This window comes from Ascaphus truei, unplaced genomic scaffold (genome assembly GCF_040206685.1).
Source record: "Ascaphus truei isolate aAscTru1 unplaced genomic scaffold, aAscTru1.hap1 HAP1_SCAFFOLD_816, whole genome shotgun sequence".
Lineage (NCBI taxonomy): Eukaryota > Metazoa > Chordata > Amphibia > Anura > Ascaphidae > Ascaphus > Ascaphus truei.
The window spans coordinates 126050-151247 of NW_027457152.1; the positions used below are offsets into that span (position 1 = coordinate 126050).

Here is a 25198-nt window from a genome sequence, read left to right on the forward strand (position 1 = left end):
CGATGCTCCACAGGATGGCGTATCACTGCAGAGCGTCGCAGGATGGCGTATCGCTCAGCGATGCTCCGCAGGACGGCTTATTGCTCTGCAGAGCGTTGCAGGATGGCGTATCGCTCAGCGATGCTCCGCAGGACGGCTTATTGCTCTGCAGAGCGTCGCAGGATGGCGTATAGCTCAGCATCGCAGGACGGCGTATCACTGCAGAGCGTCGCAGGATGGCGTATAGCTCAGCATCGCAGGACGGCGTATCACTGCAGAGCGTCGCAGGCCCCTCCAGCAGGGAAGGGGCAGACCTGTCTGACCCTTCCTCTCAGCGCGGCAGACGCCGCACTAAAAACACGCGCAGGGAGGCGGGACGGTATTCGGGCTTTATTATCGCACGGCGCTGTGCGTGCAGAACACGCTGCTCAGTCCGCATGGTGGTGAGGGCGAGGACGTAACCCATTCTCTGCCGGGGTTAATCCAGCCCTCCCGCTCACCATGTCCCAGCATGCCCTGGGGCAGTGAGTGAGGGGGCATGTCAGGCCCGGGGAGCGGACGCGGCGCTGGGGAGGTTGACGTAGCTCTTCAGCGCGGGCAGCGGTTTGATCTTGCGCCCGGCCCAGCCCCCCTTCCTCTTCCAGAGGCCGCTGCACGGCCGGACCCCCAGCCAGCGGTTCCGCCCCGCCTTCCCGATAATGCGCTTGTTGTGGTCGATGTTGGAGATGCGCCCAACTGTGGCAACACAGCTCTCCAAAACCTGGGGGGGGGGAGAGGAGACTGGTAACATGGGATGGGGGGGGGGGGGGGGAAGAGACCGATCATAACACGGGGGAGAGAGATTATAACACGGGGAGGAGAGAGAGAGATTATAACACGGAGAGGAGGAGAGAGAGATTATAACACGGGGAGGAGAGAGAGAGAGATTATAACCCGGGGAGGAGAGAGATTATAACCCGGGGAGGAGAGATTATAACACGGAGAGGAGGAGAGAGAGATTATAACACGGGGAGGAGAGAGAGAGAGATTATAACCCGGGGAGGAGAGAGATTATAACCCGGGGAGGAGAGAGAGAGAGATTATAACACGGGGAGGAGAGAGATTATAACCCGGGGAGGAGAGATTATAACACGGGGAGGAGAGAGATTATAACCCGGGGAGGAGAGAGATTATAACCCGGGGAGGAGAGAGATAATAACCCGGGGAGGAGAGAGATTATAACACGGGGAGGAGAGAGATTATAACCCGGGGAGGAGAGAGATTATAACACGGGGAGGAGAGAGATAATAACACGGGGAGGAGAGAGATTATAACACGGGAGGAGAGATTATAACACGGGGAGGAGAGAGATAATAACACGGGGAGGAGAGAGATTATAACACAGGGAGGAGAGAGATTATAACCCGGGGAGGAGAGAGATTATAACACGGGGAGGAGAGAGATTATAACCCGGGGAGGAGAGAGATTATAACCCGGGGAGGAGAGAGATTATAACCCGGGGAGGAGAGAGATTATAACACGGGGAGGAGAGAGATAATAACACGGGGAGGAGAGAGATTATAACCCGGGGAGGAGAGAGATTATAACCCGGGGAGGAGAGATTATAACACGGGGAGGAGAGAGATAATAACACGGGGAGGAGAGAGATAATAACACGGGGAGGAGAGAGATTATAACACGGGGAGGAGAGAGATTATAGCACGGGGAGGAGAGAGATTATAACACGGGGAGGAGAGAGATAATAACACGGGGAGGAGAGAGATTATAACCCGGGGAGGAGAGAGATTATAACACGGGGAGGAGAGAGATAATAACACGGGGAGGAGAGAGATTATAACCCGGGGAGGAGAGATTATAACACGGGGAGGAGAGAGATTATAACCCGGGGAGGAGAGATAATAACACGGGGAGGAGAGATTATAACACGGGGAGGAGAGAGATAATAACACGGGGAGGAGAGAGATTATAACCCGGGGAGGAGAGATTATAACCCGGGGAGGAGAGATAATAACACGGGGAGGAGAGATTATAACACGGGGAGGAGAGAGATTATAACCCGGGGAGGAGAGATTATAACACGGGGAGGAGAGAGATTATAACACGGGGAGGAGAGAGATTATAACCCGGGGAGGAGAGATTATAACACGGGGAGGAGAGAGATAATAACACGGGGAGGAGAGAGATAATAACACGGGGAGGAGAGAGATTATAACACGGGGAGGAGAGAGATAATAACACGGGGAGGAGAGAGATTATAACACGGGGAGGAGAGAGATTATAACCCGGGGAGGAGAGAGATTATAACACGGGGAGGAGAGAGATTATAACCCGGGGAGGAGAGAGATTATAACACGGGGAGGAGAGAGATTATAACCCGGGGAGGAGAGAGATTATAACCCGGGGAGGAGAGAGATTATAACCCGGGGAGGAGAGAGATTATAACACGGGGAGGAGAGAGATTATAACACGGGGAGGAGAGAGATTATAACCCGGGGAGGAGAGAGATTATAACCCGGGGAGGAGAGATTATAACACGGGGAGGAGAGAGATTATAACCCGGGGAGGAGAGATAATAACACGGGGAGGAGAGAGATTATAACACGGGGAGGAGAGAGATTATAACCCGGGGAGGAGAGAGATTATAACCCGGGGAGGAGAGAGATTATAACCCGGGGAGGAGAGATTATAACCCGGGGAGGAGAGATAATAACACGGGGAGGAGAGATTATAACCCGGGGAGGAGAGACAGATTGGAATATGGGAGGAGAGAGATTATAACACGGGGAGGAGAGAGATTATAACACGGGGAGGAGAGAGATTATAACACGGGGAGGAGAGAGATTATAACACGGGGAGGAGAGAGATTATAACCCGGGGAGGAGAGAGATTATAACACGGGGAGGAGAGAGATTATAACACGGGGAGGAGAGATTATAACACGGGGAGGAGAGAGATTATAACACGGGGAGGAGAGAGATTATAACCCGGGGAGGAGAGATTATAACACGGGGAGGAGAGAGATAATAACACGGGGAGGAGAGAGATAATAACACGGGGAGGAGAGAGATTATAACACGGGGAGGAGAGAGATTATAGCACGGGGAGGAGAGAGATTATAACACGGGGAGGAGAGAGATAATAACACGGGGAGGAGAGAGATTATAACCCGGGGAGGAGAGAGATTATAACACGGGGAGGAGAGAGATAATAACACGGGGAGGAGAGAGATTATAACCCGGGGAGGAGAGATTATAACACGGGGAGGAGAGAGATTATAACCCGGGGAGGAGAGATAATAACACGGGGAGGAGAGATTATAACACGGGGAGGAGAGAGATAATAACACGGGGAGGAGAGAGATTATAACCCGGGGAGGAGAGATTATAACACGGGGAGGAGAGAGATTATAACCCGGGGAGGAGAGATAATAACACGGGGAGGAGAGATTATAACACGGGGAGGAGAGAGATTATAACCCGGGGAGGAGAGATTATAACACGGGGAGGAGAGAGATTATAACACGGGGAGGAGAGAGATTATAACCCGGGGAGGAGAGATTATAACACGGGGAGGAGAGAGATAATAACACGGGGAGGAGAGAGATAATAACACGGGGAGGAGAGAGATTATAACACGGGGAGGAGAGAGATTATAACACGGGGAGGAGAGAGATTATAACACGGGGAGGAGAGAGATAATAACACGGGGAGGAGAGAGATTATAACCCGGGGAGGAGAGAGATTATAACACGGGGAGGAGAGAGATAATAACACGGGGAGGAGAGAGATTATAACACGGGGAGGAGAGAGATTATAACCCGGGGAGGAGAGAGATTATAATCCGGGGAGGAGAGAGATTATAACCCGGGGAGGAGAGATTATAACACGGGGAGGAGAGAGATTATAACCCGGGGAGGAGAGATAATAACACGGGGAGGAGAGAGATTATAACACGGGGAGGAGAGAGATTATAACCCGGGGAGGAGAGAGATTATAACCCGGGGAGGAGAGATTATAACCCGGGGAGGAGAGATAATAACACGGGGAGGAGAGATTATAACCCGGGGAGGAGAGACAGATTGGAATATGGGAGGAGAGAGATTATAACCCGGGGAGGAGAGAGATTATAACCTGGGGAGGAGAGAGATTATAACCCGGGGAGGAGAGATTATAACCCGGGGAGGAGAGATAATAACACGGGGAGGAGAGATTATAACCCGGGGAGGAGAGACAGATTGGAATATGGGAGGAGAGAGATTATAACACGGGGAGGAGAGAGATTATAACACGGGGAGGAGAGATTATAACCCGGGGAGGAGAGACAGATTGGAATATGGGAGGAGAGAGATTATAACACGGGGAGAGAGATTATAACACGGGGAGGAGAGAGATTATAACCCGGGGAGGAGAGAGATTATAACCCGGGGAGGAGAGAGATAATAACACGGGGAGGAGAGAGATTATAACACGGAGAGGAGAGAGATTATAACACGGGGAGGAGAGAGATTATAACCCGGGGAGGAGAGAGATAATAACACGGGAGGAGAGAGATTATAACCCGGGGAGGAGAGAGATTATAACCCGGGGAGGAGAGAGATTATAACCCGGGGAGGAGAGAGATTATAACCCGGGGAGGAGAGAGATTATAACACGGGGAGGAGAGAGATTATAACCCGGGGAGGAGAGAGATTAGAACACGGGGAGGAGAGAGATAATAACACGGGGAGGAGAGAGATTATAACCCGGGGAGGAGAGAGATTATAACCCGGGGAGGAGAGAGATTATAACCCGGGGAGGAGAGAGATTATAACACGGGGAGGAGAGAGATTATAACCCGGGGAGGAGAGATTATAACACGGGGAGGAGAGAGATTATAACCCGGGGAGAAGAGATTATAACACGGGGAGGAGAGAGAGATTGGAATATGGGAGGAGAGAGATTATAACACGGGGAGGAGAGAGATTATAACCCGGGGAGGAGAGATTATAACACGGGGAGGAGAGATTATAACCCGGGGAGGAGAGATAATAACACGGGGAGGAGAGATTATAACCCGGGGAGGAGAGACAGATTGGAATATGGGAGGAGAGAGATTATAACACGGGGAGGAGAGAGATTATAACACGGGGAGGAGAGATTATAACCCGGGGAGGAGAGACAGATTGGAATATGGGAGGAGAGAGATTATTACACGGGGAGGAGAGAGATTATAACACGGGGAGGAGAGAGATTATAACCCGGGGAGGAGAGAGATTATAACCCGGGGAGGAGAGAGATAATAACACGGGGAGGAGAGAGATTATAACACGGAGAGGAGAGAGATTATAACACGGGGAGGAGAGAGATTATAACCCGGGGAGGAGAGAGATAATAACACGGGAGGAGAGAGATTATAACCCGGGGAGGAGAGAGACTATAACCCGGTGAGGAGAGAGATTATAACCCGGGGAGGAGAGAGATTATAACACGGGGAGGAGAGAGATTATAACCCGGGGAGGAGAGAGATTAGAACACGGGGAGGAGAGAGATAATAACACGGGGAGGAGAGAGATTATAACCCGGGGAGGAGAGAGATAATAACACGGGGAGGAGAGAGATTATAACCCGGGGAGGAGAGAGATAATAACACGGGGAGGAGAGAGATTATAACCCGGGGAGGAGAGAGATTATAACACGGGGAGGAGAGAGATTATAACCCGGGGAGGAGAGAGATTATAACACGGGGAGGAGAGAGATTATAACACGGGGAGGAGAGAGATTATAACCCGGGGAGGAGAGAGAGATTATAACCCGGGGAGGAGAGAGAGATTATAACACGGGGAGGAGAGAGATTATAACCCGGGGAGGAGAGAGATTATAACACGGGGAGGAGAGAGATTATAACACGGGGAGGAGAGAGATTATAACCCGGGGAGGAGAGATTATAACACGGGGAGGAGAGAGATTATAACCCGGGGAGGAGAGATTATAACACGGGGAGGAGAGAGATTATAATCCGGGGAGGAGAGAGATTATAACCCGGGGAGGAGAGATTATAACACGGGGAGGAGAGAGATTATAACCCGGGGAGGAGAGATAATAACACGGGGAGGAGAGAGATTATAACACGGGGAGGAGAGAGATTATAACCCGGGGAGGAGAGAGATTATAACCCGGGGAGGAGAGATTATAACCCGGGGAGGAGAGATAATAACACGGGGAGGAGAGATTATAACCCGGGGAGGAGAGACAGATTGGAATATGGGAGGAGAGAGATTATAACCCGGGGAGGAGAGAGATTATAACCCGGGGAGGAGAGAGATTATAACCCGGGGAGGAGAGATTATAACCCGGGGAGGAGAGATAATAACACGGGGAGGAGAGATTATAACCCGGGGAGGAGAGACAGATTGGAATATGGGAGGAGAGAGATTATAACACGGGGAGGAGAGAGATTATAACACGGGGAGGAGAGATTATAACCCGGGGAGGAGAGACAGATTGGAATATGGGAGGAGAGAGATTATAACACGGGGAGGAGAGAGATTATAACACGGGGAGGAGAGAGATTATAACCCGGGGAGGAGAGAGATTATAACCCGGGGAGGAGAGAGATAATAACACGGGGAGGAGAGCGATTATAACACGGAGAGGAGAGAGATTATAACACAGGGAGGAGAGAGATTATAACCCGGGGAGGAGAGAGATAATAACACGGGAGGAGAGAGATTATAACCCGGGGAGGAGAGAGATTATAACCCGGGGAGGAGAGAGATTATAACCCGGGGAGGAGAGAGATTATAACACGGGGAGGAGAGAGATTATAACCCGGGGAGGAGAGAGATTAGAACACGGGGAGGAGAGAGATAATAACACGGGGAGGAGAGAGATTATAACCCGGGGAGGAGAGAGATTATAACCCGGGGAGGAGAGAGATTATAACACGGGGAGGAGAGAGATTATAACACGGGGAGGAGAGAGATTATAACCCGGGGAGGAGAGATTATAACACGGGGAGGAGAGAGATTATAACCCGGGGAGGAGAGATTATAACCCGGGGAGGAGAGATAATAACACGGGGAGGAGAGATTATAACCCGGGGAGGAGAGACAGATTGGAATATGGGAGGAGAGAGATTATAACACGGGGAGGAGAGAGATTATAACACGGGGAGGAGAGATTATAACCCGGGGAGGAGAGACAGATTGGAATATGGGAGGAGAGAGATTATAACACGGGGAGGAGAGAGATTATAACACGGGGAGGAGAGAGATTATAACCCGGGGAGGAGAGAGATTATAACCCGGGGAGGAGAGAGATAATAACACGGGGAGGAGAGAGATTATAACACGGAGAGGAGAGAGATTATAACACGGGGAGGAGAGAGATTATAACCCGGGGAGGAGAGAGATAATAACACGGGAGGAGAGAGATTATAACCCGGGGAGGAGAGAGATTATAACCCGGGGAGGAGAGAGATTATAACCCGGGGAGGAGAGAGATTATAACACGGGGAGGAGAGAGATTATAACCCGGGGAGGAGAGAGATTAGAACACGGGGAGGAGAGAGATAATAACACGGGGAGGAGAGAGATTATAACCCGGGGAGGAGAGAGATAATAACACGGGGAGGAGAGAGATTATAACCCGGGGAGGAGAGAGATAATAACACGGGGAGGAGAGAGATTATAACCCGGGGAGGAGAGAGATTATAACACGGGGAGGAGAGAGATTAGAACACGGGGAGGAGAGAGATAATAACACGGGGAGGAGAGAGATTATAACCCGGGGAGGAGAGAGATTATAACACGGGGAGGAGAGAGATTATAACACGGGGAGGAGAGAGATTATAACCCGGGGAGGAGAGAGAGATTATAACCCGGGGAGGAGAGAGAGATTATAACACGGGGAGGAGAGAGATTATAACACGGGGAGGAGAGAGATTATAACACGGGGAGGAGAGAGATTATAACACGGGGAGGAGAGAGATTATAACCCGGGGAGGAGAGATTATAACACGGGGAGGAGAGAGATTATAACCCGGGGAGGAGAGATTATAACACGGGGAGGAGAGAGATTATAATCCGGGGAGGACAGAGATTATAACCCGGGGAGGAGAGATTATAACACGGGGAGGAGAGAGATTATAACCCGGGGAGGAGAGATAATAACACGGGGAGGAGAGAGATTATAACACGGGGAGGAGAGAGATTATAACCCGGGGAGGAGAGAGATTATAACCCGGGGAGGAGAGATTATAACCCGGGGAGGAGAGATAATAACACGGGGAGGAGAGATTATAACCCGGGGAGGAGAGACAGATTGGAATATGGGAGGAGAGAGATTATAACCCGGGGAGGAGAGAGATTATAACCCGGGGAGGAGAGAGATTATAACCCGGGGAGGAGAGATTATAACCCGGGGAGGAGAGATAATAACACGGGGAGGAGAGATTATAACCCGGGGAGGAGAGACAGATTGGAATATGGGAGGAGAGAGATTATAACACGGGGAGGAGAGAGATTATAACACGGGGAGGAGAGATTATAACCCGGGGAGGAGAGACAGATTGGAATATGGGAGGAGAGAGATTATAACACGGGGAGGAGAGAGATTATAACACGGGGAGGAGAGAGATTATAACCCGGGGAGGAGAGAGATTATAACCCGGGGAGGAGAGAGATAATAACACGGGGAGGAGAGAGATTATAACACGGAGAGGAGAGAGATTATAACACGGGGAGGAGAGAGATTATAACCCGGGGAGGAGAGAGATAATAACACGGGAGGAGAGAGATTATAACCCGGGGAGGAGAGAGATTATAACCCGGGGAGGAGAGAGATTATAACCCGGGGAGGAGAGAGATTATAACACGGGGAGGAGAGAGATTATAACCCGGGGAGGAGAGAGATTAGAACACGGGGAGGAGAGAGATAATAACACGGGGAGGAGAGAGATTATAACCCGGGGAGGAGAGAGATTATAACCCGGGGAGGAGAGAGATTATAACACGGGGAGGAGAGAGATTATAACACGGGGAGGAGAGAGATTATAACCCGGGGAGGAGAGATTATAACACGGGGAGGAGAGAGATTATAACCCGGGGAGGAGAGATTATAACCCGGGGAGGAGAGATAATAACACGGGGAGGAGAGATTATAACCCGGGGAGGAGAGACAGATTGGAATATGGGAGGAGAGAGATTATAACACGGGGAGGAGAGAGATTATAACACGGGGAGGAGAGATTATAACCCGGGGAGGAGAGACAGATTGGAATATGGGAGGAGAGAGATTATAACACGGGGAGGAGAGAGATTATAACACGGGGAGGAGAGAGATTATAACCCGGGGAGGAGAGAGATTATAACCCGGGGAGGAGAGAGATAATAACACGGGGAGGAGAGAGATTATAACACGGAGAGGAGAGAGATTATAACACGGGGAGGAGAGAGATTATAACCCGGGGAGGAGAGAGATAATAACACGGGAGGAGAGAGATTATAACCCGGGGAGGAGAGAGATTATAACCCGGGGAGGAGAGAGATTATAACCCGGGGAGGAGAGAGATTATAACACGGGGAGGAGAGAGATTATAACCCGGGGAGGAGAGAGATTAGAACACGGGGAGGAGAGAGATAATAACACGGGGAGGAGAGAGATTATAACCCGGGGAGGAGAGAGATAATAACACGGGGAGGAGAGAGATTATAACCCGGGGAGGAGAGAGATAATAACACGGGGAGGAGAGAGATTATAACCCGGGGAGGAGAGAGATTATAACACGGGGAGGAGAGAGATTAGAACACGGGGAGGAGAGAGATAATAACACGGGGAGGAGAGAGATTATAACCCGGGGAGGAGAGAGATTATAACACGGGGAGGAGAGAGATTATAACACGGGGAGGAGAGAGATTATAACCCGGGGAGGAGAGAGAGATTATAACCCGGGGAGGAGAGAGAGATTATAACACGGGGAGGAGAGAGATTATAACCCGGGGAGGAGAGAGATTATAACACGGGGAGGAGAGAGATTATAACACGGGGAGGAGAGAGATTATAACCCGGGGAGGAGAGATTATAACACGGGGAGGAGAGAGATTATAACCCGGGGAGGAGAGATTATAACACGGGGAGGAGAGAGATTATAACCCGGGGAGGAGAGAGATTATAACCCGGGGAGGAGAGAGATTATAACCCGGGGAGGAGAGAGATTATAACACGGGGAGGAGAGAGATTATAACACGGGGAGGAGAGAGATTATAACACGGGGAGGAGAGAGATTATAACCCGGGGAGGAGAGATTATAACACGGGGAGGAGAGAGATTATAACCCGGGGAGGAGAGATTATAACACGGGGAGGAGAGAGATTATAACCCGGGGAGGAGAGAGATTATAACCCGGGGAGGAGAGAGATTATAACCCGGGGAGGAGAGAGATTATAACACGGGGAGGAGAGAGATTATAACACGGGGAGGAGAGAGATTATAACCCGGGGAGGAGAGATTATAACACGGGGAGGAGAGATTATAACACGGGGAGGAGAGAGATTATAACACGGGGAGGAGAGAGATTATAACACGGGGAGGAGAGAGATTATAATAGGGGGTGAGTGGAAGAGACAGGCGGGCACCCCACACTCGCCGTGTTACCTGCACTTGTCTCTTGGACGGCAGCTGCACAATCGCTGTTCCACTCACTTTCCTGAGTAACACTCCACAGGTTCCTGAGTAATGGGATGGGACCAATCAGCGCCCGAGCGCCGCCCTCCCGCCTGCGCCCGCCCGCCGCCCTCCTGTCTGCGCCCGCCCGCCGCCCTCCCGCCTGCGCCCGCCCGCCGCCCTCCTGTCTGCGCCCGCCCGCCGCCCTCCTGTCTGCGCCCGCCCGCCGCCCTCCTGTCTGCGCCCGCGCGCCGCCCTCCTGTCTGCGCCCGCGCGCCGCCCTCCTGTCTGCGCCGCCCTCCTGTCTGCGCCGCCCTCCTGTCTGCGCCCGAGCGCCGCCCTCCCGCCTGCGCGCCGCCCTCCTGTCTGCGCCGCCCTCCTGTCTGCGCCCGAGCGCCGCCCTCCTGCCTGGGCCCGCGCGCCGCCCTCCTGTCTGCGCCGCCCTCCTGTCTGCGCCCGAGCGCCGCCCTCCCGCCTGCGCCGCCCTCCCGCCTGCGCCCGCGCGCCGCCCTCCCGCCTGCGCCGCCCTCCCGCCTGCGCCGCCCTCCCGCCTGCGCCCGCGCGCCGCCCTCCCGCCTGCGCCGCCCTCCTGCCTGCGCCCGCGCGCCGCCCTCCCGCCTGCGCCGCCCTCCCGCCTGCGCCCGTGCGCCGCCCTCCCGCCTGCGCCGCCCTCCTGCCTGCGCCCGAGCGCCGCCCTCCTGTCTGCGCCCGAGCGCCGCCCTCCCGCCTGCGCCGCCCTCCCGCCTGCGCCCGCGCGCCGCCCTCCCGCCTGCGCCGCCCTCCCGCCTGCGCCGCCCTCCCGCCTGCGCTGCCCTCCCGCCTGCGCCCGCGCGCCGCCCTCCCGCCTGCGCCGCCCTCCTGCCTGCGCCCGCGCGCCGCCCTCCCGCCTGCGCCGCCCTCCCGCCTGCGCCCGCGCGCCGCCCTCCCGCCTGCGCCGCCCTCCTGCCTGCGCCCGCGCGCCGCCCTCCCGCCTGCGCCGCCCTCCTGCCTGCGCCGCCCTCCTGCCTGCGCCCGCGCGCCGCCCTCCTGCCTGCGCCGCCCTCCTGCCTGCGCCCCGCCCGCCTGCGCCCGCGCGCCGCCCTCCTGTCTGCGCCGCCCTCCCGCCTGCGCCCGCGCGCCGCCCTCCTGTCTGCGCCGCCCTCCTGCCTGCGCCCGCGCGCCGCCCTCCTGCCTGCGCCCCGCCCGCCTGCGCCCGCGCGCCGCCCTCCTGTCTGCGCCCGCGCTTCGCTCTGTTCTAATGCCCCACATTTAATTTGGGGGTTTATGGGTAAATGTGGGGCTGGGACGCGCTTTGTATCCGATACTTTCTAATAGTGAAACCATCAAATGTTTATCCTGTAACTGATCATACTGCACAGGAGCCGCAGGAGAATTGGGGCATGAAGACTGAATTTAATTATTCAGTGTGTGTGTGAGTGTGTGTGAGTGAGTGTGTGAGTGGGTGTGTGAGTGTGTGTGGGTGTGAGTGAGTGTGTGAGTGAGTGTATGTGTGTGGTGTGTGTGGTGTGAGTGAGTGTGTGTGAGTGAGTGTGTGAGTGGGTGTGTGAGTGTGTGTGTGAGTGGGTGTGAGTGAGTGTATGTGTGTGGTGTGTGTGTGGGTGTGAGTGAGTGTGTGAGTGGGTGTGAGTGAGTGTATGTGTGTGGTGTGTGTGTGGGTGTGAGTGTGTGAGTGGGTGTGTGAGTGAGTGAGTGAGTGTGTGTGAGTGGGTGTGAGTGAGTGTATGTGTGTGGTGTGTGTGGTGTGTGTGAGTGTGTGTGGTGTGTGTGAGTGTGTGTGTGAGTGTGTAAACACACGTGCCACTGTGTTTTCATTCATCTCCTGATTGTTCTGTTCGTACAATAACCGCTCCGTGTCTTTTTATAAGGATCTTGTTCATCTTATAAAGTCTAAAAACTATTTGCACCTGGAATATAAATATACATATATATATATATCCCTAATGAGGGGTCCTTTTACAGTGACGCCCGTGTCCCGAGCGCTGCAATCATGGTTGTGTAGGTACCTCCCTGGGTTAATGGCGTGTTCATACCTGCTGCACGGATGTACTGAGCCCCCCTTCCGGGAGCCACCTCCAGATTATTGATGAGGGTCCCTACAGGAAGAGCCCCCAGTGGGTGAGCGTCCCCCTCCTGAGCGGAAACTGCAGGGTGACAGAAGACAACCCATGACATGGAACCAGACGGTCGCGAAAGACCCACAATACTTGTTAGACCTGCACCTTCCCCCTCCTCTCGTACCCGCCATGCGCCCGATGTGTCCGGAGGTTGTGATGAGGTCTCCCTCCTCCATGTTCTCTGTGGCGATGATCCAGCGCTTCCTCTGCCCGCCGGCCACCAGCGCAATGTCAGCTGACCTGCAGAGGGAGGTGTACAGGAACAATGTCTGCACACTATACACTATATACACCGACTGGAAGCTCTTCGGGGCAAGGACCTCCTGGGGAAGGTCACAAGGAGGTGATGGATTCAAACCTTCACACGGCAGAGTTTTACCCCAGAGCTACTCAGCCAGCCCATTACATATAGGCAGCCCATTACATATAGACAGCCCATTACATATAGACAGCCCATTACATATAGGCAGCCCATTACATATAGACAGCCCATTACATATAGACAGCCCATTACATATAGACAGCCCATTACATATAGGCAGCCCATTACATATAGACAGCCCATTACATATAGACAGCCCATTACATATAGACAGCCCATTACATATAGGCAGCCCATTACATATAGGCAGCCCATTACATATAGACAGCCCATTACATATAGACAGCCCATTACATATAGGCAGCCCATTACATATAGACAGCCCATTACATATAGACAGCCCATTACATATAGACAGCCCATTACATATAGACAGCCCATTACATATAGACAGCCCATTACATATAGGCAGCCCATTACATATAGGCAGCCCATTACATATAGGCAGCCCATTACATATAGACAGCCCATTACATATAGACAGCCCCTTACATATAGACAGCCCCTTACATATAGACAGCCCATTACATATAGACAGCCCATTACATATAGACAGCCCATTACATATAGACAGCCCATTACATATAGACAGCCCATTACATATAGGCAGCCCATTACATATAGGCAGCCCATTACATATAGACAGCCCATTACATATAGACAGCCCATTACATATAGACAGCCCATTACATATAGACAGCCCATTACATATAGACAGCCCATTACATATAGACAGCCCATTACATATAGACAGCCCATTACATATAGACAGCCCATTACATATAGACAGCCCATTACATATAGACAGCCCATTACATATAGACAGCCCATTACATATAGACAGCCCATTACATATAGACAACCCATTACATATAGACAGCCCATTACATATAGACAGCCCATTACATATAGACAGCCCATTACATATAGACAGCCCATTACATATAGACAGCCCATTACATATAGACAGCCCATTACATATAGACAGCCCATTACATATAGACAGCCCATTACATATAGACAGTTCATGGTCAATGAGTATCCCACATAAAAGATGGCTGCCTCCTGTGAGGATGTTACTAAAAAGGCAATCATTGTGACATCTTGTTAGCACAACTCCTACAGCGTACACACGCACACATTTACACACGCACACACGCACACACGTACACACGCACACACGTACACACGCACACACGTACACACGCACACATTTAAGACCCACCTCAAAACGCACCTGCTTAAGGAAGCATATGAGTAGCTCCATGGCTGATAATTTAAACCTCATACATAAAGCTTGGCCCCCTGCAGACGCACTTACCAGAACGCCCTCCTACTGTCTCTGTACGTTCTACCTACCTAACAATTAGACTGTAAGCTCCTCGGGGCAGGGACTCCTGTTCCTTAATGTTACTTTTACAGTATGTCTGAAGCACTTATTCCCATGCTCTGTTATTTATATTATCTGTTATTTATTTGATTACCACGTGTATTACTGCTGTGAAGCGCTATGTACATTAATGGCGCTATATAAATAAAGACATACACACACACGATGTAACACTATGTTGTGTACAGAATGAGGGTTGGTGGGGACACGGCCCAGTTTCTGGCTGGGGACAGCCATGCTGGAGTGAGCGCTCGGGGCAGCAATGGCCTCACCTGCAGGGGTCGTATCGCACTTCTATCACCTTCTCCTGGAAGGGGAGGTTTTCCCGGCCGGCCTCGTAATTCAGCCTCTGAAAGTCGATCATGCGGTAAAGCTGCTTGTGCCCGCCACCGATCCCTCGCACGCGGATCCGCCCTGGGACAGAGAGTCTGGCATGGGGATAGTGTTCTTACAGCGAGACACACACTCCGTGTGGGAGACGGTTACGCAGGGCGGCGCCTGGCAGGTGTGTTCTAGTTCCTATACGCACACTTATATCCAGCAGGGTGCCAGGCCGCAGTAACAGGGCGGCCCCCCAGAGTAAGGCGTGGCGCGTCTCTTACACAGCATCCCGCAGTGTCACTCTCCGGGTGCATTGTCCATTTTACACCTTCGCTTCCCGTTGTACGCGCACCACGCCGCTACAATCTGCGTATACGCACCACGCCGCACGCCACTACAATCTGCATATGCGCCCCCCGCAGGGACAGTAAGAGGAGGTCCACCCAGCCTTCCCCGAGAGCCCAGCCTCCTTCCCCGAGAGCCCAGCCTCCTTCCCCGAGAGCCCAGCCTCCTTCCCCGAGAGCCCAGCCTCCTTCCCCGAGAGCCAAGAGCCCAGCCTCCTTCCCCGAGAGCCCAGACACCCCGAGAGCCCAGCCTCCTTCCCCAAGAGCCCAGCCTCCTTCCCCGAGAGCCCAGACACCCCGAGAGCCCAGCCTCCTTCCCCGAGAGCCCAGCCTTCCCCGAGAGCCCAGCCTCCTTCCCCAAGAGCCCAGCCTCCTTCCCCGAGAGCCCAGACACCCGAGAGCCCAGCCTCCTTCCCCGAGAGCCCAGCCTACTTCCCCGAGAGCCCTCCTTCCCCGAGAGCTCAGCCTCCTTCCCCGATAGCCCAGACACCCCGAGAGCCCAGCCTCCTTCCCCGAGAGCCCAGACACCCCGAGAGCCCAGCCTCCTTCCCCGAGAGCCCAGCCTACTTCCCCGAGAGCCCAGACACCCCGAGAGCCCAGCCTACTTCCCCGAGAGCCCTTCTTCCCCGAGAGCCCAGCCTCCTTCCCCGAGAGCCCAGCCTTCCCCGAGAGCCCAGCCTCCTTCCCCAAGAGCCCAGCCTCCTTCCCCGAGAGCCCAGCCTCCTTCCCCGAGAGTCACCTAACCCTCCTCTGCAATGTGTTACAGGCAGTAACGAGTGAAACTGAGACCAAATTAACCATTAAAACCTCAAATTAGTAACATTTACTGAACCTGCAGGAGTGTGACGAGTCAAACACGGAACACGTCGCACGCACCCCAGCGTCCCAACCACCCCCCGCGTCCAACGCACCTCGCGTTCCATGTGTAAGGATTCGGGAGTCACGCCGCCTTTGGCGCACTCCCGTCCTACCTCAGTTTACGCACACGGGGCCCCTTCCAAGGGAACATCATCTGCAGGCCACGCATGCGTGCGCACGTGATGCGTATGCAACGCGCCTAAGCTCCGTGGCAACAGATCTTATCAGCTCCCGCACATTCACCTGTCTCCTGCACCTAGCCCAATCACTGCTACCACGGCCGCGCCTCCGCTCTGCCTCTCCACAGGATTGGACAGTCCTGCCTATATATGCTCAGCTGTGCCGCTGGCACGTTGGCGGAGCATAGATTCATGTTCCGTTGTGCTTACCTGCTCTTTGCTTCCACAGTCTTGCCTTACCTTGCTGAACCTTGCTCTGTGTACTGACCCGGCTTTGTTCTTGGACTACGTACCTCTGGAATACTGACCCCGCCAACCTCTGACCCTCCGCATCTCTCCAACCCCGACCTCGGCACTCGGACGACTACTCTCCATTCTCCAACCCCGACTACGGCTAATAGTACCTTCTAAGCACCGGACCTCTCCTACTCTGACCTTGGCAAGTATGACGACTCTTAACCTCTCCCACCCCGACCCGGCTACCTCGACCAATCTACACTCCAGACATGCCCCCGGCATACACCAGCCGGACACACACACACAACGGCATGCACCGCCAGGGGGGGACAAACACCGGCAGGCACCATCAGGGACGATGACGACACCGGCTTGCACCGCCAGGGGGGGTCACACACTGGCATGCACCACCAGGGTGTGGGGGACGGGACACCGGCATGCACCTCCAGGGGACACACACACACCCGAAGGAGCCTCACTCACACACACACCCGAAGGAGCCTCACTCACACACACGCCCCTACCAGTGTGGTCCCGTCCTCCGGTCTTCTTCATGCCGATGGCTTTGATGGTGTACTTTGTCCGAGTCTTCCACACCTTGATGTTACCGAGGCAGGGGGAGGTGAGGAGACCTCTCCAGTTCAGCACTGTGGGTGGGAGAGTCTGCAGAGGAGGGGGCGGTGGGGAGAGAAACATTAACCCTTTCCTGGCTGGGGGGCAGGTGCAGATTATTGCCTCCATAGCACAAGATGCAGGAGACACCTAATGATAGAGAAATACCGACCTGAGAGAGGAGGTGAGGAGCAGCCGATCTGTGAGAGGAGAGCGCCAGAGAGCAGAGCGCGCGGGACAGAGCAGAGACAGCCATCCTTTCCAGATATATATATTATATATACACCCTGCAGAGAGAAGTGACAGTACAATGATTAAAGAACAAAACTCCACCGTTAGCATATAGCCAATAAAGAATATGTGAGCACATTCACATGTCTTAGACAGGTCTGCCACCCTACCTTTCCACCATTATCACCCAGCACACAGTGCTCCCACTGCAGCAAGGGATTCTGGGAAATGACATGCAGCCCTGCCTTTCCACCATTATCCCCCAGCATACTGTGCTCCCACTGCAGCAAGGGATTCTGGGAAATTACATGCAGCCCTGCCTTTCCACCATTATCACCCAGCATACAGTGCTCCCACTGCAGCAAGGGATTCTGGGAAATGACATGCAGCCCTGCCTTTCCACCATTATCACCCAGCATACAGTGCTCCCACTGCAGCAAGGGATTCTGGGAAATGACATGCAAATGAGCACACGTGTCGTGTCATATATATATATACATACATATACACACACACACACTTCCCTCTCATGCGTTTCATGCTGATGAAGTGACAATACACTAATATATACACACAAACTTCCCTCCTACGCAGGACTTTGTTCCGTCACGAGGACCCGGAGCAAGATGGGCAGAGCCGGAGAGTGACCTCACCATGGGCTAGTGTCCGATTAGTAATCCAGCAAAGACAGCGATGGAAGAAACGCCTGCGTACTACAGATACGCTTATACAGTTTCCCTTTTGTTAGAGCATTTTATTTCTTTAATATCAAATACAGAATTTTATACAGTCTACACTATGTATGTGCTGCTCTTCAGACGAAACAGAGATATATATATCAAAAGCAAACAAAAAGGTGTGACATCATCCCAAGAGTGAAGAAATAAAAATGGTGACGGGCCAGACATGTCGCAGCAAAAGAATGGCCATCGCCAGACAAAGAAATTAACTCAACTGGATACCAAGAGAGGTTTAAAGACCAAGACAACAACCAAAAGTAAGATAGGAGGATGGGCTGAAGGAATGTGTGCGAGCGACACGGGGAAGAGAGGCTGTAACCGCAGGACCTGGGAGATCACTGGGGAGACTTCATCCAGCAGTGGGGAAACATGGGCTGGGGAGGATGGGATGAGGGAATGTGTGGGAGTGACGTGGAGAAGAGAGGCTGTAACCACAGGACCTGGGAGATCACTGGGGAGGCTTCATCCAGCAGTGGGGAGACACAGGCTGAAGAGGATGGGATGAGGGAATGTGTGGGAGCGACGTGGAGAAGAGAGGCTGTAACCACAGGACCTGGGAGATCACTGGGGAGACTTCATCCAGCAGTGGGGAGACACAGGCTGGAGAGGATGGGATGAGGGAATGTATGGGAGCAACGTGGAGAAGAGAGGCTGTAACCGCAGGACCTGGGAGATCACTGGGGGGGCTTCATCCAGCAGTGGGGAGACACGGGCTGGGGGGTGGGAAGAGGGAATGTGTGGGAGCGACGTGGAGAAGAGAGGCTGTAACCGCAGGACCTGGGAGATCACTGGGGAGGCTTCATCCAGCAGTGGGGAGACACGGGCTGGCGGGGGGGGTGGGAAGAGGGAATGTGTGGGAGCGACACGGGGAAGAGAGGCTGTAACCGCAGGACCTGGGAGATCACTGGGGAGATTTCATACAGCAGTGGGGAGACACGGGCTGGAGAGGATGGGATGAGGGAATGTGTGGGAGCAACGTGGAGAAGAGAGGCTGTAACCGCAGGACCTGGGAGATCACTGGGGAGATTTCATCCAGCAGTGGGGAGACACGGGCTGGAGAGGATGGGATGAGGGAATGTGTGGGAGCGACACGGGGAAGAGAGGCTGTAACCGCAGGACCTGGGAGATCACTGGGGAGGCTTCATCCAGCAGTGGGGAGACACGGGCTGCAGAGGATGGGATGAGGGGATGTGTGGGAGCGACGTGGAGAAGAGGCTGTAACCGCAGGACCTGGGAGATCACTGGGGGGGCTTCATCCAGCAGTGGGGAGACACGGGCTGGGGGGGATGGGAAGAGGGAATGTGTGGGAGCGATGTGGAGAAGAGAGGCTGTAACCGCAGGACCTGGGAGATCACTGGAGAGGCTTCATCCAGCAGTGGGGAGACACGGGCTGGGGGGGATGGGAAGAGGGAATGTGTGGGAGCGACGTGGAGAAGAGACGCTTTAACCGCAGGACTTGGGAGATCACTGGGGAGGCTTCATCCAGCAGTGGGGAGACACGGGCTGGGGGGATGGGAAGAGGGAATGTGTGGGAGCGACGTGGAGAAGAGAGGCTGTAACCGCAGGACCTGGGAGATCACTGGGGAGGCTTCATCCAGCAGTGGGGAGACACGGGCTGGGGGGGGGGGTGGGAAGAGGGAATGTGTGGGAGCGACACGGGGAAGAGAGGCTGTAACCGCAGGACCTGGGAGATCACTGGGGAGATTTCATCCAGCAGTGGGGAGACACGGGCTGGAGAGGATGGGATGAGGGAATGTGTGGGAGCAACGTGGAGAAGAGAGGCTGTAACCGCAGGACCTGGGAGATCACTGGGGGGGCTTCATCCAGCAGTGGGGAGACACGGGCTGGGGGGGTGGGAAGAGGGAATGTGTGGGAGCGACGTGGAGAAGAGAGGCTGTAACCTCAGGACCTGGGAGATCACTGGGGAGACTTCATCCAGCAGTGGGGAGACACAGGCTGGAGATGATGGGATGAGGGAATGTGTGGGAGCGACGTGGAGAAGAGAGGCTGTAACCGCAGGACCTGGGAGATCACTGGGGAGGTTTCATCCAGCAGTGGGGAGACACGGGCTGGGGGGGGGGGGTGGGAAGAGGGAATGTGTGGGAGCGACACGGGGAAGAGAGGCTGTAACCGCAGGACCTGGGAGATCACTGGGGAGGCTTCATCCAGCAGTGGGGAGACACGGGCTGGAGAGGATGGGATGAGGGGATGTGTGGGAGCGACGTGGAGAAGAGGCTGTAACCGCAGGACCTGGGAGATCACTGGGGGGGCTTCATCCAGCAGTGGGGAGACACGGGCTGGGGGGGATGGGAAGAGGGAATGTGTGGGAGCGACGTGGAGAAGAGAGGCTGTAACCGCAGGACCTGGGAGATCACTGGAGAGGCTTCATCCAGCAGTGGGGAGACACGGGCTGGGGTGGGTGGGAAGAGGGAATGTGTGGGAGCGACGTGGAGAAGAGAGGCTGTAACCGCAGGACCTGGGAGATCACTGGGGAGGCTTCATCCAGCAGTGGGGAGACACGGGCTGGAGAGGATGGGATGAGGGAATGTGTGGGAGCGACGTGGAGAAGAGAGGCTGTAACTGCAGGACCTGGGGGATCACTGGGGAGGCCTCATCCAGCAGTGGGGAGACACGGGCTGGGGGGGTTGGGATGAGGGAATGTGTGGGAGCGACGTGGAGAAGAGAGGCTGTAACCGCAGGACCTGGGAGATCACTGGGGAGGCTTCATCCAGCAGTGGGGAGACACGGGCTGGAGAGGATGGGATGAGGGAATGTGTGGGAGCGATGTGGAGAAGAGAGGCTGTAACCGCAGGACCTGGGAGATCACTGGGGAGACTTCATCCAGCAGTGGGGAGACACGGGCTGGGGAGGATGAGACGAGGGAATGTGTGGGAGCGACGTGGGGAAGAGAGGCTGTAACCGCAGGACCTGGGAGATCACTGGGGAGACTTCATCCAGCAGTGGGGAGACACGGGCTGGAGAGGATGGGATGAGGGAATGTATGGGAGCAACGTGGAGAAGAGAGGCTGTAACCGCAGGACCTGGGAGATCACTGGGGAGTCTGCATCCAGCAGTGGGGGAGACACGGGCTGGAGAGGATGGGATGTGGGAATGTGTGGGAGCGACGTGGGGAAGAGAGGCTGTAACCGCAGGACCTGGGAGATCACTGGGGAGACTTCATCCAGCAGTGGGGAGACACGGGCTGGGGAGGATGAGACGAGGGAATGTGTGGGAGCGACGTGGGGAAGAGAGGCTGTAACCGCAGGACCTGGGAGATCACTGGGGAGACTTCATCCAGCAGTGGGGAGACACGGGCTGGAGAGGATGGGATGAGGGAATGTGTGGGAGCGACGTGGAGAAGAGAGGCTGTAACCGCAGGACCTGGGAGATCACTGGGGAGGCTTCATCCAGCAGTGGGGAGACACGGGCTGGAGAGGATGGGATGAGGGAATGTGTGGGAGCGACGTGGAGAAGAGAGGCTGTAACCGCAGGACCTGGGAGATCACTGGGGAGGCTTCATCCAGCAGTGGGGAGACACGGGCTGGAATTATAATACACACTGGAGAAGCTGCAACACATTTTCTGTTTTTGTGGTGTGTGTGTGTGTGTGTGTGTATCTGAAAAGAACAGGAAGCGCTGGCACCATAGCAAGACAGGTTAAAATTAATTTAATAGACAAATAAACAGTCGACAGGAATTGGACTCAAAAGCGGGTATAATAAAATAGCATGTTGGAGTAATACGGGATGCCCGGCTCACAGGGAGGGTAAGGACAGGTAACCTAGACGGGGTGACGTCATTGCGCAGCGAGGCACGGCCGTGACGACGGTCTGACAGTGACGCTGCCTGAGCCCAGCCTTATTACGAGGAGTACACGGGAGAAATGGAGTGCTTAACGTCTGTGTTTGTTTCCCTCCAGCATTCCCAGCACCTTCTCCGTTCCTGTTACAACTCGGGTACATGTGCATCTGGGACTCGGGTATATGTGCATCTGGGACTCGGGTATATGTGCATCTGGGACTCGGGTATATGTGCATCTGGGACTCGGGTATATGTGCATCTGGAACTAGGGTATATGTGCATCTGGGACTCGGGTACATGTGCATCTGGGACTCGGGTACATGTGCATCTGGGACTCGGGTACATGTGCATCTGGGACTCGGGTACATGTGCATCTGGGACTAGGGTATAAGTGCATCTGGAACTAGGGTATATGTGCATCTGGGACTAGGGTATATGTGCATCTGGGACTCGGGTATATGTGCATCTGGGACTCGGGTATATGTGCATCTGGGACTAGGGTATATGTGCATCTGGAACTAGGGTATATGTGCATCTGGAACTATGGTATATGTGCATCTGGAACTAGGGTATAAGTGCATCTGGAACTAGGGTATAAGTGCATCTGGAACTAGGGTATATGTGCATCTGGAACTAGGGTATATGTGCATCTGGAACTAGGGTATATGTGCATCAGGAACTAGGGTATATGTGCATCTGGGACTAGGGTATATGTGCATCTGGAACTAGGGTATATGTGCATCTGGAACTAGGGTATATGTGCATCTGGAACTAGGGTATAAGTGCATCTGGAACTAGGGTATAAGTGCATCTGGAACTAGGGTATAAGTGCATCTGGAACTAGGGTATATGTGCATCTGGAACTAGGGTATATGTGCATCAGGAACTAGGGTATATGTGCATCTGGAACTAGGGTATATGTGCATCTGGAACTAGGGTATATGTGCATCTGGAACTAGGGTATATGTGCATCTGGAACTAGGGTATATGTGCATCTGGAACTAGGGTATATGTGCATCTGGAACTAGGGTATAAGTGCATCTGGAACAAGGGTATAAGTGCATCTGGAACTAGGGTATAAGTGCATCTGGAACTAGGGTATATGTGCATCTGGGACTAGGGTATATGTGCATCTGGGACTAGGGTATATGTGCATCTGGGACAAGGGTATATGTGCATCTGGGACTAGGGTATATGTGCATCTGGGACTAGGGTATATGTGCATCTGGAACTAGGGTATATGTATATGTGCATCTGGGACTAGGGTATATGTGCATCTGGAACTAGGGTATATGTGCATCTGGGACTAGGGTATATGTGCATCTGGAACTAGGGTATATGTGCATCTGGAACTAGGGTATATGTGCATCTGGAACTAGGGTATATGTGCATCTGGGACTAGGGTATATGTGCATCTGGAACTCGGGTATATGTGCATCTGGAACTCGGGTATATGTGCATCTGGAACTCGGGTATATGTGCATCTGGAACTAGGGTATATGTGCATCTGGAACTAGGGTATAAGTGCATCTGGAACTAGGGTATATGTGCATCTGGAACTAGGGTATATGTGCATCTGGAACTAGGGTATATGTGCATTTGGGACTAGGGTATATGTGCATCTGGAACTAGGGTATAAGTGCATCTGGAACTCGGGTATAAGTGCATCTGGAACTAGGGTATAAGTGCATCTGGAACTCGGGTATAAGTGCATCTGGAACTAGGGTATAAGTGCATCTGGAACTAGGGTATAAGTGCATCTGGAACTAGGGTATAAGTGCATCTGGAACTAGGGTATATGTGCATCTGGAACTAGGGTATAAGTGCATCTGGAACTAGGGTATAAGTGCATCTGGAACTCGGGTATATGTGCATCTGGAACTCGGGTATATGTGCATCTGGAACTCGGGTATATGTGCATCTGGAACTCGGGTATATGTGCATCTGGAACTCGAGTATATGTGCATCTGGAACTCGGGTATATGTGCATCTGGAACTCGGGTATATGTGCATCTGGAACTAGGGTATAAGTGCATCTGGAACTAGGGTATATGTGCATCTGGAACTAGGGTATATGTGCATCTGGGACTAGGGTATATGTGCATTTGGGACTAGGGTATATGTGCATCTGGAACTCGGGTATATGTGCATCTGGGACTCGGGTATATGTGCATTTGGGACTAGGGTATATGTGCATCTGGGACTAGGGTATATGTGCATCTGGAACTAGGGTATATGTGGATCTGGAACTCGAGTATATGTGCATCTGGAACTCGGGTATATGTGCATCTGGAACTCGGGTATATGTGCATTTGGGTGTTTATACCCTGTTACTCCTACGTGGCTTGGACACAATTGTACTATTAGTGTCATATTAGACAGTTTTGATTTATATGTTTCTGTTATGTGTGTGTTTATATGATATAAAGTATATGTATTAATTTGGGCTTCTCTTGATTTCATTTCATGCGTGCCTATTTTTTTTAAGGACAGGTAACCTCCATGGGCAGACAATGAAACGATCCACAGAAAAGTTCAGGCTGCGATGGTAACAGGATCCACAAGTCCGTAAAGCCACAGGAGGAGAGCTCAGGGGTAGTAAATGCCGCTGGATAATAAGTGAACCGCCTCAGATCATTCCCTCACGCATTGGTGTGCTCTCAGCAACAGAACGTGGCCCGGCGCGTTTCCGCACAAATGTGGCCCAGCGCGTTTCCGCACAAACGTGACTTCAGCAGGGGGATGATCGGTATTCAAACCCACGCTTTCAGCAACCTATCGTTGCTAAGCAACAATAAACAAAAGCCATCTCCACATAGCAATCAGGGAACAGCGTTGTGCTAATCGCCCAGTTACAGTGTTAACCATTGGAATCAATGAAGCCTTGCAATGCATGTAAACACACAATACAACAAATAATAACACACGTGTGTCAAAAGGCACAGTTACTAAAAAACGAAATAAAAATGGATTAATATGAACAAACAAAAAACACCCAATAAAATGAAAATTAAATGTATAAACATATAATTAAACGGTGGGATGAAAAGATGCATGATCGATAAATAAAAAGGTGTAAAATAATGTTAATGAAATAGTTATTATAATAGCTAAAAATGTATCTTCTGATATCCCTTGGAATCCAGTGGAGAACCATCTTAGTCCAGCGACGGACATTTTGTTTTGCGATGATATGTCTGGCCCATCGCCATTCTCATTTCTTCACACGTGCAATGAGGTCATAGACTCTGGATTAGTTCGTCCACGGAACGAAACAAAGTCTCTGGACACCCCTGCACGCATGCAAGTGGGTGCACGATGTGAGCCGTGCGACAGTCCTGGGCTACGGGCGCAACTTGCCAGCCCTATA

At 53.1% G+C, this 25198-nt stretch overlaps 1 protein-coding gene across 2 annotated transcripts in view; it reads right to left on the minus strand.

Moving 5' to 3' along the window:
* Positions 1-354: 354 nt before the first annotated feature.
* The window catches only part of MRPL2 (mitochondrial ribosomal protein L2), a 40402-nt gene continuing 15558 nt past the window's right edge, over positions 355-25198 (minus strand). For both annotated transcript variants that reach the window (XM_075584939.1, XM_075584940.1), the window contains exons 2-8: positions 17229-17343; positions 16969-17107; positions 14778-14919; positions 12858-12973; positions 12650-12760; positions 10611-10684; positions 355-739 (exon numbers count right to left, since the gene is read on the minus strand). In XM_075584939.1, coding sequence (XP_075441054.1) covers positions 521-739; positions 10611-10684; positions 12650-12760; positions 12858-12973; positions 14778-14919; positions 16969-17107; positions 17229-17312 — 885 coding nt within the window. In that variant the 5' untranslated portion in view covers positions 17313-17343 and the 3' untranslated portion in view covers positions 355-520. The remainder of the gene's footprint in view (positions 740-10610; positions 10685-12649; positions 12761-12857; positions 12974-14777; positions 14920-16968; positions 17108-17228; positions 17344-25198) is intronic.